This window comes from Sinocyclocheilus grahami, unplaced genomic scaffold (assembly GCF_001515645.1).
Source record: "Sinocyclocheilus grahami isolate Dianchi unplaced genomic scaffold, SAMN03320097.WGS_v1.1 scaffold47.1, whole genome shotgun sequence".
In the NCBI taxonomy this organism is placed as follows: domain Eukaryota; kingdom Metazoa; phylum Chordata; class Actinopteri; order Cypriniformes; family Cyprinidae; genus Sinocyclocheilus; species Sinocyclocheilus grahami.
The window spans coordinates 2,578,907-2,596,828 of record NW_015505226.1 but is presented as its reverse complement, the minus strand read 5'-3'; the positions used below and the strand labels follow the sequence as shown (position 1 = coordinate 2,596,828).

At 38.0% G+C, this 17,922-nt stretch overlaps 1 protein-coding gene across 1 annotated transcript; it reads right to left on the bottom strand.

Moving 5' to 3' along the window:
• Positions 1 to 3,036: 3,036 nt before the first annotated feature.
• Positions 3,037 to 10,143, bottom strand: jade3 (jade family PHD finger 3). The gene is made up of 10 exons (XM_016268679.1): positions 10,088 to 10,143; positions 9,908 to 9,987; positions 8,660 to 8,817; positions 8,375 to 8,565; positions 8,085 to 8,296; positions 7,535 to 7,702; positions 7,208 to 7,324; positions 6,115 to 6,573; positions 4,606 to 4,723; positions 3,037 to 4,337 (listed from the first exon to the last, which is right to left on the bottom strand). Exons 1-10 carry the CDS (start codon positions 10,134 to 10,136, stop codon positions 3,490 to 3,492), a joined length of 2,400 nt encoding a protein of 799 aa, XP_016124165.1. The 5' UTR covers positions 10,137 to 10,143; the 3' UTR covers positions 3,037 to 3,489.
• Positions 10,144 to 17,922: the final 7,779 nt, after the last annotated feature.

Below are 17,922 nucleotides of genomic sequence, written 5' to 3'. Positions count from 1 at the left end.
CGAGACGCTCTCCCCATAGGGCGAAATGATTCGCCGAAAGGGGAGACTGCTAGCAAATTACGAACGCGGAAAACTTGGCTCATGAATATTAATTAGGGGAATTGGCTGGTCACAGCGTCGTCAGCCTTGCTTAATTAATATTCATAAACCTTCCCCATAGTAGGATTCGTATTTTGTGCGGGTTTTAATTTTTAGGCAGATGCTAGTATACTTTATGACATTGTCCACGCGATGAATTACTGTCAACACACGTTCTTTTTTCGCCGTTCTGTACTACAGAATACATCTGACTGAGCAAGTGTAATTTCCTCCATTGTTTTCTTTAGATGGGACTGGTGATGCAGCTCCTCTCTGCTGCTGTGAATGCTAAACTGCTGACCTCAGTATTGTAAGAGAAACAGTGTTTCGCGATGACACGGGACTTTTCTCTGATACCTCACAGCATCACTACAGTACATCCACTTAGCACCGAGGTCCTGTGGGGGTTTATTTTGCAATAATCTGACGTTGTACCTTACTTACCTAAAGCTGCAGATGTGGAGGTTTGTTTTACTTGCTATGATTTATATTTCTCTTTTAAGAGCGGGTGCTGCGCTGGTTTAACACGAGTCAAACTCAGCTTTTTCCTCAAATGATCAATAAGCCTTAGGCAGCACTGAAGTCCTGTAGCAGCTAACACAGCAGCCACTCAACCAAAAGAAGATCAGTTGACCCTGTTGAAAAAACCAGCATATGCTGGTTAAACATACCTAACCAGCATATGCTGGTTTTTTCAACAGGGGAGTCCAAAGATAAACTGGTTAAGCTTGAAAAGAACATCAGATGACAGTGGTACTCACCATTATTGTCTATCCTTATTAATATCAAAGTCAAATGGAAATGATTCTGGGCAGCAATATTGAATGATACACTGCTCAGCTAAATATTTAAAACTGAAGCACGTTAAGACTGTTAGAAGACAGATAGAGGGCAGTGTGGCTTTACATAAACACCTACATTAAGAATCAAGCTCTTGAATTGGTCTACAATCATAAAATTACCACTAAGCACAACTTCCCTGACTAAAGCTCTTCAGAATGTAAATGATTAGCTCATTATCGACTTCTCTTTTTGTGTTAGTTTACAGCAGGAGGCAGATGCAGCCTGAGGAAACACAGCAGAGTGCAAAAACGGTGGTTTCTGGAGTGGAGAAAATTTATAAAACTGTGGAGAACACTTCCATTTGGACTAGCCAGAGGGCTGAGGTTGAAGGAAAATGACAGAACACTAATTACTAATCTAGAGTTTTACCTGAACATGACCTCACAATTTAAAGTGGTGGATTTACTACGGTTCAAAAGTTAGGGGTCAAAAAGTCTCTTCTGATCACCAATGAATTTATTTGATCAAAAATACAGTAAAAGCAGTAATATTGGGAAATATTATTACAATTTAAAACAACGGTTTTCTATTATAAAATGTAATTTATTCATGTGAGAGCAAAGCTACATTTTTAGCAGCCGTTACTCCATCTTCAAGGTCTCATGATCCTTTAGAAATCATTTATTACTAGTATGATGACCTGGTGCTCAAAAAACATTACTTATTATTATAATCCAAGACGAAATATTTTTGTGGATTCTGTGATTAATAGAAAGTTCAACAGGATTTATTTGAAAAATCTTTTGTAGCATTATAGGTGTTTTTACTAACAAATGTCCCTTTTGATCAATTTAATGTAAATCAAGCTCTTGAATTGGTCTACAATCATAAAATTACCACTAAGCACAACTTCCCTGACTAAAGCTCTTCAGAATGTAAATGATTTGCTCATTATCGACTTCTCTTTTTGTGTTAGTTTACAGCAGGAGGCAGATGCAGCCTGAGGAAACACAGCAGAGTGCAAAAACGGTGGTTTCTGGAGTGGAGAAAATTAATAAAACTGTAGAGAACACTTCCATTTGGACTAGCCAGAGGGCTGAGGTTGAAGGAAAATGACAGAACACTAATTACTAATCTAGAGTTTTACCTGAACATGACCTCACAATTTAAAGTGGTGGATTTACTACGGTTCAAAAGTTAGGGGTCAAAAAGTCTCTTCTGATCACCAATGAATTTATTTGATCAAAAATACAGTAAAAGCAGTAATATTGGGAAATATTATTACAATTTAAAACAACGGTTTTCTATTATAAAATGTAATTTATTCATGTGAGAGCAAAGCTACATTTTTAGCAGCCGTTACTCCATCTTCAAGGTCTCATGATCCTTTAGAAATCATTTATTACTAGTATGATGACCTGGTGCTCAAAAAACATTACTTATTATTATAATCCAAGACGAAATATTTTTGTGGATTCTGTGATTAATAGAAAGTTCAACAGGATTTATTTGAAAAATCTTTTGTAGCATTATAGGTGTTTTTACTAACAAATGTCCCTTTTGATCAATTTAATGTATCCTTGCTGAATAAAAGTATTAATTTCTTAATACTTTAAGATCTTACTGACCTTATAAATATATTTAAAACGTTATAAATATGTATTTTATTATTATTATTGGTAATTAACTCTGAACCCAGGTTATTTTGCTGACTTGGATGGGCATATGAATGTTTTTATGCTGAAACAAAGTGTTGTATGACTTGTGCTAAAATACTCACTACATCACATTAAAATCCATTCTCACTTTATTACAGGCCATTTTTCATGGTCTTTTGCAAACATAATGAATGGGTCTGGTGCCAAGAAGTGACGAAAATGGATCGGAGACAAAAAAAAGAAAGAAAAGAAACAAACGCGGCATGAAATTGATTCTAAATATAAACATTAAGGTCTGACATTTCCCTTCACACTCTGAAGACACAAAGGTAAGACCATTTCAGTTGCACAAGCACACTGTCTTTTCAACATGTCAATTTTAACATTAGCAAAGAAGCGGCAACAAAGCAAAAGGAAGAGAGACCAAAGAGATGGAAGAACAGAGAAAAAAAAAAATAGGAAGCAGTCCTGCCAGACACCAGCACCTCACAACAATCAAACACATGATTTGTCAGACCAGAGTTAAGTCTTTATTTATTTGCATAAGCATATCAGTAAGAAAGTATGATACCGTTTCAGTATGTGGAAAGCATCTCAATGTGCTCCAGATCTTAACACAAACTACTATGTACAGTCTAAAAAGTGAGGTTCCTTTTAAGTATAGAAACACTGCTTGACGGCTCATAAAACCTACTGTATAGCAGGTGCTCTCACAAACTGAGTCCAAGTGCAGCAGAAACCCTATGGCTGGTTAGAGAGACACAGTGATATATATCAGTCCAACACAAAAATAGACCAATCACTTGAACTTCTGCAATCAGCCAGGGAGAGCATTTTGGCACACTGTACTAAACCCCATCGGCTGATCCTCAACAGAGGAAAACAGAATCTGGCACTTTTGATTACCGCCAGAGGACTATGGTAACTTGTGGCAGTGGGTTTGAGATGTTTTTAATGCTTTTGAAGATTGTCACCTTTGCACTGACGTCCTAGAGCCAAAAGACAGTTTTGCTCGGCTGGCAGACTTGACGTAGCCTCCAGCTGGTCCTCTCTGATTTTGCCCCCTCCCTCCCTGCCGGCACTTCCCTTTAGCCTCCGGCTCAGAGTCACTGAGCTCTGCATCCGGACAGTAACCGTCGCTCTCTTGGCATGGCTTGCTGCCCCCTAGCGGCCGCTCATTAGAAACCGGTTTGGAGAATCCGGAGGACTTGCGTGCGTTCTTCTCAAAGGCCCGAAGATCCTCAGTCCGTACTAAACTGACAGTGGCCTTCTTGAGGGATCGACTGAAGTGTTCAAGAGAGGTTTTGTGGAATCCACCTGACTGACTTTTCCCTGAAATCTCATTGCATGTGTCCTTTTCAGTGGACGTCTGGCAGGAAGTGTCTCTTTGGAGTACGGGCTTGTCCATAATGCCGTTGGATTTCAATTGGTGGGTTTTCTCTGGTTCAGAGGTGGTTTTGCCTTTCCTATTAGACGATTGACCGTGGAGGGCAGCATGCAGAGCTAAAGGTTTGCCAGATTGCTTCACGACCAATGGGGGAGTCCCACCATCTCGTCGTATGTAGATGGAGGCTGGCAAGAGACCATTGGCGCGCTCCTCTATCCTTACCCGTCCAAGATGGAGTTGCGGTTTGCCCTGACCGATGCCTCCCTCATTAGTGTCATATACGTTACCACTGTTATCCGGGCACAGGGGTCCATTAACAGATTTGGAGCTGATTTTGCCATTGCCAAGTGACACTTTGGGCATTTTGAGTTTTAGGGTTATCCTAGGAGGGTGGAACAATAAGTTCTCTAAAGAAGAGGATGCTGGAAGCCCTACCAATAAAAGTAGAAGTTAGTCAATTATTCAGTGGTGCTGGAATGTCATGGATTTTTTTGATTGAAAGAGTTTAACTTTAAGTATAAGAAGTGTAGAGTACAAAGTTAAAAATGATTTAAAATGTATTTTTATTACAAAAAAATAAAAAAAATACATCAAAATTAGAGTAAATTTGAACTCCAAGCTACAACAAACTACAAATTAATAAAGGAATAAAAAAACAAAACAAAATAATTAATAAATACAGAAAAAAAAGTGAATTACCTGAAGATAACTCTTGGTTAATGAGTTTGACATGTAGATTGAAAATCTGCTCCTGAGCTTTACTCTGGGACAGCTTCAGTTTCTCTCTTCGACTCACCATGTAACACAAGTTTCTCACCTGAAAAAACGACACACACTTCAGGATCATAACTTCAAAAACTCCCAACATGATACTACTGGTTTAAGCATGCATTTACACTACTGTTTGCGGTCACTAAGTTTGCGGTCAATTGTTTTTGTAAAGGATGCCTTCAATTAAATCACAAGCAGTAATAAAAACAATAAATAAAATTATAGTGTTACAAAACATTTATATTTAAAAGAAATGCTGTTTTTTTTAAAACATTCTATTAACCTATAAATATATACAGTAGTCAACATTTGAAGTGTAACAATCACCAAATCTGCATATTAGAATGATTTATGAAGGATCGCGTGACAATGACATCTGGAGTAATGGCTCACAGGAATAAATTACATTTTAAAATATATTAAAATAGAAAATAATTTGAATCGTAATAATATTTAACAATACAGCGGGGAGTTTTTTACTGTATTTTTGATCAAATAAATTCAGTATTGGTGAGCATAAAAGACTTCTTTCAAAAACATTAATAAAGCTTATAGACTCCAAACTTTTGAATGGTAGTGTACATAACTGGAAACTGGGAATGCAGGGAAAATTGCTCACAGCAACAAAAAGACAACTAGTTGAACATTCTGATCTATGTCTTTAAAAAATTATCTCATCCTTAGTGGTGCAATAGATCACAAAACTCACGGTTCGGATCATATTACGGATTTTGAGTCACGGATCGGATCATTTTTCAGATCAGCAACAACAAAAAAATTTTTTGTGAAAGCTTACTTTAAGTACTTCTATACCACAGCAAAAACTACTAGCTTAACTAATAAAAGTTAGTAATAAAAAGAACAATTACACAAATTACAAGCATAGATGAATACAACAAAACACAGTTACAAATAAAGTCAGTAACAGTAGCATTCAGGTGCAGAAATATAATAATTAAGTGTAAAATAACACAATAGTGCTCACCGCACAAGTTAAATACAGATTATTCTTTGTTACAGCTGTGGTGTTATTTGATTAGCAGACAGAAACAGGTATTTATTGGGTGCTGTCTCTTTAAGATTAAATGCACGGACCTAATACTGACAACACATCCTGTTTTCTTCTCAGCTGTTTATGTTAACTTAAGACGGGTACCAAAACGGGTATTTTAACATAATTTTGTGTGTACGTGAAAGAGGAATCAATTCGCTGTCCACGCGGTGTCTCTCTCTCTGCGTGTGAGGCAGCGGCTGAGCGAACAGAAAACAGCGTGCGAGTTAAAATTGCTTTGTGCAAATGATAAACTTTAACTCTGTGAAGGTTAACTTAACAGTTAATCCGCGAATCACATGCGTGCCGAACTGTGCAGCCTGATCCATACGGATCACGGATCATCTACGATCCGTTGCACCCCTAATGATGACGGTAGTACCCACCCTCTCCAGGTCCTGCCGCAGATGCATGAACATGCGCATTCGTGTGTGGATGCTGTCCTCCTGTGGCTGCAAAAGTAGGTTCTCTTCATCTTCTTTAGGTGGCAGCAGGGCCTTGTTAAAGTTGCTTTTCCTCTTCATCTTCCAGTACTGAAAGATAAAATCCAGCAGGCTGATTGGCAGTCCAAGGTCTTGGGCCACTTCCTCAGGATGAACGAGTGTGTAGAACTCCTCCTCCAGCTCCTGAAGCTTCTGCGCCCTCAAGCCCAGTTTCTCAGTCTCAGTTGGAGGTTTATGACAGGCCGGACTCAAACCCGCTTCTCCAGCTTTGGGTTTGCTATGCTTCAGGCAGTAGGATTTGAACTTGACCTCGTCACCTTCATCCAGGATGGTCTTCATCTCCAGGTTGTGTTCAAAAGCACAAGTGACGTGGAAAGGGATGGTGCAGTTCTTAACCGAACACTGCAAGATTAGAGACAGTGTTAAAAAACATCAATCTGGAAGACAAAACTAGAGACAATATTTACTGATCTTCATTACTTTTTATTTCATTTGACATAAAAGAAAAGCTTAAGGCTTGAATATCTCTGCTCCCAAACTATTACTGTACCTTCTAATCTCACTGCAAATAAGTGATGTCCTTCATCAGTATTTTTGTCTTGTTTTCCAGTACAAATGTCTAAAGATGAATAAATCAAGACACATTTACTTGAGAAGCAAAATGACAAGTCTCGTTTTCTGTGAAACTGACCAAAATGGAGTTTATAATTAAAAAGCAAAAATATCCGCTAGTGGACTTAAGTACAAGTTTTCATACTCCATTGACCGATATATTTGTTCTTGTTTGAAACAAACTCACTTAATTTTGTTCAATTTCTCGGAAAACACGATCTTAATTTTGCATCTCAAGTATATGTATCTTGATTGTACTGTACTATGTACTGTAAAAATTATGTCACTGAAGGAAGTTTTCTTTCCCAAGTTCTTATATCCAACTAAGGTTGTCTGTTTAATTTTCAAACTGACATTAATATTATGGAGTAATTGTTGCAACCCAATTAATCAGCAGAAATGTTCATGCACTATACACCATTACCTGTATACAGGCTCCAGTCTTGAGTTTACAGAGACTGCAGATGAGCGACCAGCGACTGGGAGGAATATGAGACACTTTGGTGATGGGTTCCATCCTCTCTGGGCATGCAATGCTCACCTAAAGGCAAATACAACATTTTTTTTTAAAAAGACCCCGTAAACTCAAAACTGCAGTTTTGTGGCTTTTGTGTGCTTAATTAAAACTAACAAATATGCTGACATAGGAAAGTAAGCTCAACTTCATAATATTATTAATGAAACAACATTAAGAGCATACAATCATAACAATAATGCAGGTGTAATTCCATCCTTGTGACAGACAACTCACCTCTGGTATCCAGAGGGCACAGCTTACATGAGCCCATTTAGTGCCCGCCCTGGTGGCCTTCATTGCGCCCCCTCTTTTAGGACACAGAAGGCACTGGGGATTGATGCCAAGAACACAAGTCCTACACAACCAGTTCCCATCTGGCACTTTCACAATGCCATAGCAGGCCTGCAACAGAATATGAGTGTGATGAGTTTTAGGATAAAGTTATCTTCTTCTAGCTTACAATACAAACTACAATAAATACATTTTAAATCAAATTTTATAATTAAATAATTTGCTTTTATGGTTATTCGTATTTCTTATGCATCTGTTGTGATTATTTTATGACTATTTTAAATCTTTTTTAATGTTAAGCACTTGGAATTACCATTGTGTATGAAATGTGCTATATAAATAAACTTGCCTTGACTTTCAATAATATACTACAGCAATATTTTACTACAAAAGTATATATAAGCATATAGATCATATGCAGTATAGTTAGACAAAAAAAAAAGTCTTCTGAATTTTTGAGAAATGTATTTACTGACACCAACAAAGATCTCACCTGGTGCACACAAATGTTACACTTGTCACAAAAGACCATGTCATTGCCCTCCTCACTGTCAGGTGAACGACATACATCACAGATGACATCCTCATCGTACTCTATTCCCAACCCTTCCTCAGTCTCGATGGCGTGGTTCATGTTGTCATGGCACTGTCTCTCCAGTGCCTCCATCACCCGCTCCATCGTCAACTCATCCACTGGCCCATCACCTAAACGTAACATCCAAAATGTTACATTTCTTACAGGGAATCTTACAGGGAGGCTTTTACAAGCAGCTTCTCTCTTACCCATCACCCCAAGCTCTGTATTGAGCTGCTGGAGCCAGTATAGATCCATATCATCAAGGTCGTATCTACACATAGCTTCCGCCAGCTCCTTGATGTTGACGTAACCTGTCTCCGTAGAGTCCTGACTCCAGCACTGAATATATTTCCTTGGTTTGGTGAAGAGGACCTCCTTTGGCTTCTCTGCTATTATCCTACACACAAAAAACCCAACTTAAGTCACATGCAAGATTGTACATTTTGTAAACCTGTTTTTACCCGTTCTTTCTTTTATTCAAAGTGACATACCTCACAGAGGGCTGAGGGATAGTGTCTGGACTAGCGAGTACTTGTACACCCTTTTCCCATTCCTGCTTCCATGTGTCCGCCAACAGGTAATAATCATCAGGAGAAATATGGTGAGAATCTGGGAGCTTCATGGCACTGATCAAGTCTTTTCTGAACACCTAACAAGGGAGAAATATCCTTAATGAGCCGGGATGCTCCGATCAGGATTTTTGCAGCCGATAGTGAGTACCGATTTCTTGTCATGGTGATCGGTCGATACCGATGCCGATTCTGATGCTTCAAGCTTTAAATAGACTGTTTCATCGGGCGCACGTGACTGGCCCGAAGTTAACTTCAGGTCTGTGTTTGTTTATCAGTCTGGCTATGGCGCCGGCTACAAACGCAGTTAAAGTGATGAGCAGACTGAAGTTGTTAATCGGCAGGTCGGGTAATAAAAAAATGCATTCTGATTATTTGCAGGTGGGTCGCTGGATAAAATAAATAATAAATTATGCAAATATTAACTAAATTTTTTTAAATAAAATTTTTCCATGAGGCTGACGATTTCGCACGCACGTGTGTGTGTTCGTTCGCCGGATCGGGAAGCTGCAGTGACAGAAACAGTGACATTCCAGATAAAGTTTGAAAAGAGTAAAGCCTGTGTTAATGCTATTGAGTAGGCTAATATGGCCAAAGAAGTTATTTTGTTTTATAAACAACAGCCCACGATCAGCGTATTAATGTTACCATTATCCCTTACGGCTCTGACGAGGTTTTGTTCCATCCACCACGCTGTGACAACTCACAAAAGACTATTTTTAGTCAAGCAGCGTGGAGAGCCGCTTCAGAAACGTGCCGCGGCTGGCTCATAAACACAAGCACTTACTAGATTAGCCGCGATCAACTCCGGTTCCCATGGAGCCGTAACGCGCCGCAGACGCGTGCAGTGAGGCGCAGATCTGCTCTAACGTCACTGAATTTGCACAATGGCGCCGACGCTGATGGCTGCCTCCGTGGCGTGCTCTGCAGTTGTTTTTATGTTTTTGTCAGTTTGTCCTGTCTTTAGTTATATCCCTGCAATCAGTTTCACCAGAGACGAATTGCTGGACATTCGGAAGTACACACCACCCGATATTTCACCGGTTTTCGACTATTCGGATGTGGAGCATCCCTATTAATTAGTGATAAAACCAATTTTATTGTAGAAAAACCTCATTCATAGGGCTGGTGATAAAAATCAAGAGTTTTAAAACAAGTTAAGGTGTTTACCTCTGCTGGTTTCTTCTGAGCAGAGGCGGGGGTGCCTGGTTTGCTTCCATACTTGTTAAAGGAAAAGGATGTCGAGGGACCTTTATGATACAACAACGGAGTGAGCCGAGAATAAAACATCTTTGTTCTGTATAGAAGTTACATGTAGATTCAGAATTTTGTAATGTTCATTTTACTCACTCTCATTGTCTGAACTGTCACTGCTGCTTGAAGTCCTGAGTCGTTTCATCCTGACGTATCCTGCAATGAAAGACAGAAGTACAACTAAAATACATCTTCAGCTCAACCAGTTTCTGTTTAAACCATTTTTAAACCATGCTTTCACCTACACCGAAAAAACAGAGCTGTTTTACATAACAGAAGAAAAAAAAAATCAAGAAGTAGTGGATTGCAAGTACTAGTAGCTAAAAAGTAGTAGTTTGCTAAATAGTACTAGTTAATACAAGTAATTTACCTTAGCTTATACTACAGCCAGGCATACATACACTACAGTTCAAGAGTTTGGGGTTGTTAAGATTTATTAATGTTTTTGAAAGAAGTATTTTATGCTCACCAAGGCTGCATTTATTTGATCAAAAATATGGTAAAAACAGTAATATTGTGGAATATTATATCACATTTCTATTCAATATTATTAATTATATTAAACCTATTTTCTATTTTAATACATTTTAAAACAATTTTATTCCTATGATGGAAAAGCTGAATTTTCATCATCCATTACTCCAGTCTTCAGTGTCACATGATCCTTCAGAAACTCTTTTAATGTGCTGATTTGGTGCTCAAGAAACATTTATTATTGTTATCAATGTTGAAAACAGTTAATCTCCCCCCGGAAACTTTTAGGATTCTTTGATGAGTAGAAAGTTCAAAAACAGAATTTATTTGAAATAGTATAAAATATGTGTCATTTTTCTGCATCCTTTCTGAAAGAAATTATCTTTATTACCATGCATTGTTATTTTATGTGCATGTGCACATCAAAGAAAATAACATAATTCCAGGAACATAATATAATTCTAATTTGCATTTACTTTGCAAAGAATATATTTTTTTGGATAGTTGTTAAAATTGTTACTATCGACCAATATAAGTTCATTACAGGTTTATTACATTTTTTTGTTTAACTACTTTAAATCACAGTCATTTGTTTTCATCGCTCAATTCGCGATTCACACTGGATCTCACAGTGCTGTTTAGTGCTCGCGTGACCGAGTAAATGCATCTGCTCTAGTGAGCTCGCGCCGCGCAGCAGTTTGAACTGTGATCCGAGCGGATAAATGGACAGTGTGGCACGATTCAAACAAATCATGCCACTTCATTCCGCTTTAGGTGCATAAACATTATATCAAACATTTATCGAACTCTTCATAGAGTTCTAAACTCTAAAGAAAATTATATCGCGATAATTACCATTATCGAATTATCGCTCAGCCCTACTCCTTAGTTTAAAGAAAAAGAGAGAATTGGTAATTTAGGCATGAAGGATTCAGGGAGATAAGAGGTCTGTCCCGTAACTAAACTACTGCTGTTCTGTTCTGACATGGAAGTCTACAGGGGAGGAGGGAAAAAACACTGTCACCCTGTTAAGCATGCAATAAACTGGACAATATATTGAATACTCATGATTTGCATGTTTAAAAGTTTAATTTCTTTTGATAGAAATGAATAGTTTTATTCAACAAACATGTTTACTGTCTCTTTTGATCATTTAAATGCACTTTTGTTTTGAATGTCCACAAATTTCTGAATGATTTTTCAAACATTTGATTTTACAAATAGCATTTTGATGTTGTGTCAATTCTGTGCAGAGACAACTCTTGAACAACCACTGACTTGTGTTTAAGGAGCAGTTCCAAAAATAGTAGTAAACTTTGTCCCAACACCTCACTAGGTTAACATAATTCTAGTGTGATCCTTCATTATCATCCCCTCGTCTTTCGCATGGTAATTTTTGAACTCGTCGCAACTGACACGAAGAAAACGCATGTGAGGTCTGAGGTAAACGTAGTTTCCGCCCAGAAAAACTTTTAAACAATGTATTATTTTTCAAACGTTTTATTTTAACTTGTTATTTAAAATGTTTTAAATGCAATGTTAAAATGACGGTAATTTGAATGATAAAATCATGTTTGTTTGTTTTTTCCTGTCGTGTAATCGACTATTATTTTCAGTGTCGACTAGTAGGAGCTGTACCGTTTAGTCGACTAGACCCGCACATCCCTAGTAGAGAGCATTTTAATAAATCTAAATAACCTTTTTTACCTATTGAACCATATACGCCAACTAAAAAATATTTAAAGTAAGAAAGCCAATGAAAAAGTCTTAAATTTATTTAGGTTATTATTTTTTGGAATTTTTGTCTAACTTGATAAAAGTCAAGCTCAAAACAGCTTTGTTATCCTTTGACAAAAGGTTGGTTTTTGACCATTTGCATAACGATGACACCTACATAAATGATCACTGAATTCTATATTCTATAAACAAATCTTTTTAGTGAAATAATTCAAAAGACTCGATTCACTGAAATCAAAACCCCTCCAGCTAGCAGTGGTGGAGGTAGTAACAAATTACAACTACTCACGTTACTGTAAGTAGTTTTTTCGGGTACTTGTACTTTTTTGAGTATATTTTTAAAGCTGTACTTTTACTTGTACTCAAGTACAAATTAAGCTAAATAATCTACTTCGTTACTTTTTAATCATAGTTCATTACCGAGTACACCCACAATTTGAATTGATATTCAAACCTTTGACGAAACTTCAGTAGCCAATAAAAATAAGATAAAGACATCCGATCGTAAAGGGACCAATAAAAGCCCTGATATCTGAACCGGGAAAAGCCGCCGCTGCAGCAGGTGAAGAGCTGATCAGACAGTGAGGGAGCTCAGTGTAATTTATGGACTCAAAGTTTGGAGAAACAAACTACATGGTAGTGTTATCATAAATATCTATATTTTGATATCGATATTAAAATATCTGACACAGTTCCATTACTCATTTTCCACAGTATCTACCGAATATACACCGATACAAGCTGCGTCTCTCTTTCTTCTACTACAGTGAGTTTGACACGCATCCGCCTCCTGTCGATTACAGAGTCTGAATGTCCGCGCGGGATTGCAGGTATTCCGCATCATTTTAATCATTCCCGTGCAAATGTGGCGAGCACTTTATTGGAACATGAGAACACAGTCATGTAATTGCAGAAAACTGGATGCAAGCTCTCAAAAAGTCTTAACATATATAACCGAGTAGAGATGCACCGATCGATCGGCCAGGGATCGAATCGTTATCGGACGATTTTCCTCATGATCGGCCGGTCAGTCTCACTTCTTTCCGATTTCGACCCGATCCGTTTCTTTACCAGCAGCACAGGCAATAACATCAGCTGCGCATTCTCGCTCTCTTCTCTCTGACACACACACACACACACACACGTCTCATTCGCTCCGGTTAAATGCTTGTATTGCGCATTATTTTAGTAATTCCCGCAGGTTTCGCGCTTATACCAAACGCACGCGCGCACCACCACTGATCAATATTAGTGGAGCACACAATCCGCACTCAGTCTCAAACAGCTTGTGAGCCACAAATACCAAAATGAGTGGCTAACTGCGCTAAAACGTTTAAATACATAAAATATTATGTCAAAATGCTCGTTTTGGCGAGTGTCCAGTTAAACAGTCAGTTTTGGATCGTTAAATAGTTGAGAAAGAGAACGCATGTTGTGTAACAGTATATTGGGTCCGTGGATAAACTCTTAAAAGGGACCACAGTCCAATATTTATGCTGCTGTCTGTCATGTTAACCAAAGAAGAAAAGACAAAGAAAATAATTTTCTGCTCTTGACTGAATACGTTTTATAACTGTAATGGTAAGCATTAATCTGTATTTACTTTTTACAATGAAGACTACAGAAATTTAAGTAATCAAATGTAAAATAACACTGGACGTGTTATTTTACATTTGATCACTTTAATTTCTGTAGTATTTCTTAACACGTTTATTTCACATGTTAGGCTACATTTACACTAGTGCATATTCATTTCAAAACGCATAGCTCAGACAGAATCATGATTTCTATTTATTTTCCACTGATTTACTGATGAGCATTAGCAGCTTCCAGCGCTGGCTGTCCGTGTTCTCTCTTCCATGATCGCTGCTCTGAATAACATTTAATTTCAGCAACATTACATGGCCAAAACACACATAAGATGCTAATCGGAAGTTATTACAAACACTTTTACTGTTGTTCTGTAAAATAAAAAAAGACAATAATAATGATAATAATCATTACAACAGCTCTGTTTTAATACATTTATTATAACATTCACACATAGTGTTCAAATTAGGATCTGTAATATTTTCTAATGTTTTAAAAGGAGTCTCTTCTCAGCAAGGCTGCTTTTAATTGTGCAGTGTAAAAAAATAAAATACATGCCTGATTCAAGAAGAGGGTCTGATGGCCAAAAATTATTATTTTACCAACTTATTCATTTTAAGTTCAATTGCGCTTTGTTGGTATGTCTGCTAGAATGTTAAAAAATGTTCAGTGTTAAAATGTTGTTTTGTAATTGATTTTTTTTCTTTGAAAAGCAAGACAAAACAATCAAAAGCAAATTTTGGCTTTTTAAATTTATGCAATGGTGGAAAAAAAATTGGCAAAATACATGGGGAAAAAAACTTGAATATTTTGTTCGGTTTCGGCTTCGGCCAAGAATTTTCTTTTCGGTGCATACCTATTTATCATCTTATGTAACATGATGCTACAGTTTGCATGAATGGTCAGATAACGCTCGCTTTCGGTCGTGTAGGATGAACGGACATCCATGCAGCTCCCGCGCTACTCTCCTTTGGAAATGAATGACTGAATGACCGGTCTGTCGCTTGTCGGAGACAGTGGTAAGCCGGCTTGAAACGCAGTGGAAACGCCAGTATGACAAGGATCGTTTTCATTTTAAAACAAACACACCAGTGTAAATGTAGCCTTACATCTAAAGGGGCTGGGACGCATTCACACTACAGCCTCACGTGTGCGCCACATCTCTGAGTGTAACTGGTGTAAACTAGTAGGTGTGTTCAACTTGACGCTGACCGACTGTGCAAACCGATCAGTGTAATACAGTACCACGAGAGCTAAAGAGAGCAGACTGCTCCGTGCGAATCACTCTCGTGGATGTCAAAAACTGATCGATCTGCGCCGCACCTCTTCTTCTAGTCGAACACACCGGCTAGTGCTGCAGGCTTATTGGCTCACTGACGCCGATTAGATTAACCCCTTGGGTATCAAAACTTGGTACCGAACGATGAGACGTTTTTCGATACTCGATGGTATCGAGGCATTTTGGTCGGTGCCTAAAAAGTATCGAACTCGATACCCAGCCCTAAAAATGACTCTACTTACTTTTTTAGTGCACATTACTAGTCTTGTGGTGAACAATTAAACTGTGCAAGTCAATACACTGAAAAAAAAATGGTCTTCCATCATAATCTTTAATCAAAAACTGAAAATTGGCTTCCGCTCTGGAATGGCGTTCTGGCTCTGATGACATCAATTTGACGGCTTGGGGAGAATCCTCTTGTTAAGTAATGACGTAAGGACGGCTGTTTCTGGGTCCAAGCCTCTACTCATTTCACTTGAGAATACCATCTCAACAGTCATTTATGAGCACTATTTAATTAATATTACATATTTAAGCAAAGCATTTAAAAATTTGCTGTGACACTACAGTCTCTGTGCTCACAGTGTCTCAGACACTAATATTTTAGCTGAATTACTGTCAGGCCATCTGGGATTTCAGTATGGAAATAAAAGGTTAGGGTTATAATTTTTCAGTATTACATGACATCGTGAGTGTGTATATTAGCACAGTTTGGTGTTTTCTTGGGGCATCTGGCAGAGCATTAGGACCCAGAAGCAGTGAAGTGTGATGTCAGATGTAACAAGCAGATATTCTAAACCACTCCTATCCAACCGGAAATCTGCTATGAGCAAGAGGTGGAGTGTAGGTGCACCACAATAAAACCCCACCCTTTATTCAATATTCCGTTTCACTGGGACATACATCACAACAATGAAGTCAGTTGCAACTTCTGGTTCACGGGTACTTTAATATTGATATTTTTCAAGGTACTGAAGTTAGAAATTCCTGTATCGTGACCACCAATTTCATGTAATTTGTCAATAAGATAAAAGTGGGTTATGTTCAAAGTAGCTATTATCCACATAGATCTTTGATATGAATGAATATTTTTTGTAATTCATTAAATACTGCCAGCTAAAAAAAGAACTAATAACTAGTACTCGGAGTAGTTTTTGAGAAGAGTAATTTGTACTTTTACTTAAAGGCACACAATTTTTTTATTAAAATATCCAAAAACCACTAGAACGGTGTTATATATTTTGCTGACTTGTGTACTTACATTATCCCAAATGTTTCGAAGAATGTTTAAATCCAGAGAAATAAGCAATTTTAACTAGTGACACGGACCGTGTCTATAGTGTCATTGTGTCGCCTGCCAATGACGTCATAACCCCTCGATTTCCATTTTTGTTTTGTAGAAAACATGGAAACACCAAAGATGCTTTAATATGTTGTGCGTTTTATTAGACCGGTGACGACCGCACAGAGTAGCATTATAACAGAACTTTCAAATGTATCTAGTATGATAAAACAGCGCTGCTTTTTTCCCCACATATGCACGACAGGAAGGAGCGGAAGCGGTCGACTGTGGCATAATAAAAGCTTCGCTGCTTTCGAGCCGTGTGTCACGCTCGTTCAGCGGCCTCGTTTCGCTTTGACGGCTTACAGCCTCACCCTGCTTCATTCTACTACGTTAATAAATCATTAGCTCATCCATGAACATGATTTCTGCCCGAGTCATGTTGGATTGCATCGGCTGTGGGGATGAAGACGACAACTCCCATGATTCCACACTCAGTCACTGCGTCATCTAACTACGCCTTTGCCTCTTTGTTTATTTTGAATACGCGCCCTCTAGCGGCGAAAATTACATATTGTGCCTTTAAGTACTGTTTTGACAACAGTACTTTTACTTGTAATTGCGTATTTCAGCAATGTAACAGTACTCAGGGCTCGCAAAATCGCTAGCCCGACGTCCCGGGACTATTGTGTTTTCCAGTCGGGCTACCAAAATGTATCACCACTCTGCCCGACGGGCTACCTTAAATGCAGATCTCCGGCGGGTCCTTAAAAACTTAAGTGAGTTGTATCAAACTTAAGGCCATAAAAAGTTTTAAATGCGTTAAATGGTATAAGAAATGTCTTAATTATAATTTCAAGAGGTCTTACAGTTGGGGACGGAAAGACAAGTGTCGCGATACGGCTGGATTAAACTTCAAAAGGCAATGATGTCATTGAATAAAGATGAGCGCTGCACGTTTCAAGTAAAAACGCGGCGTGGATGTCTTTATTTGAATGTATCTGAAGGGAACCGACTGTCCTCAGACACGTGTCGTTGGCATTTTTATTTCATTTTACCTATAATTCCTGATAAAGCAGCGTTTATGAGCGCAGAGCTGCTTTGTGTACAGCCATTACTGGGGAAACCACAATATTTCAGCAGTACCACCTCGTGGCAGAGAATGAATTTGCATTTCCAACAAGACTTCCTTGCTGTTTATGGTCAGATCAGATCAATGCAAATATCAACTCATGATTTTACACAGCAAACACAGAGTTGTAAATGAGAAAGAAGTTAATGTGCCTTCTAAAAATCTAAACAATTAAGACAGTAATATTTATAAGCTTTAAATTAACAATTTATATGCTTGAATTATCCCTTTTCATAAAAATGGTCTAAAGGCTGAAATGCTGTTGTATAAGGTTTTGTTTTAGTGAAAACCTGTATCTGAACTGCAAATCATGTAATTTTATGGCTCAATACTGTATGTTACCATAGACATTGGCATTGTCCAACGCCACTCATACGGTGCTCATTTAACTTGTGCAGCTCTTAAAATGGGTCATAAATTGCCTTAAATTTATTTTT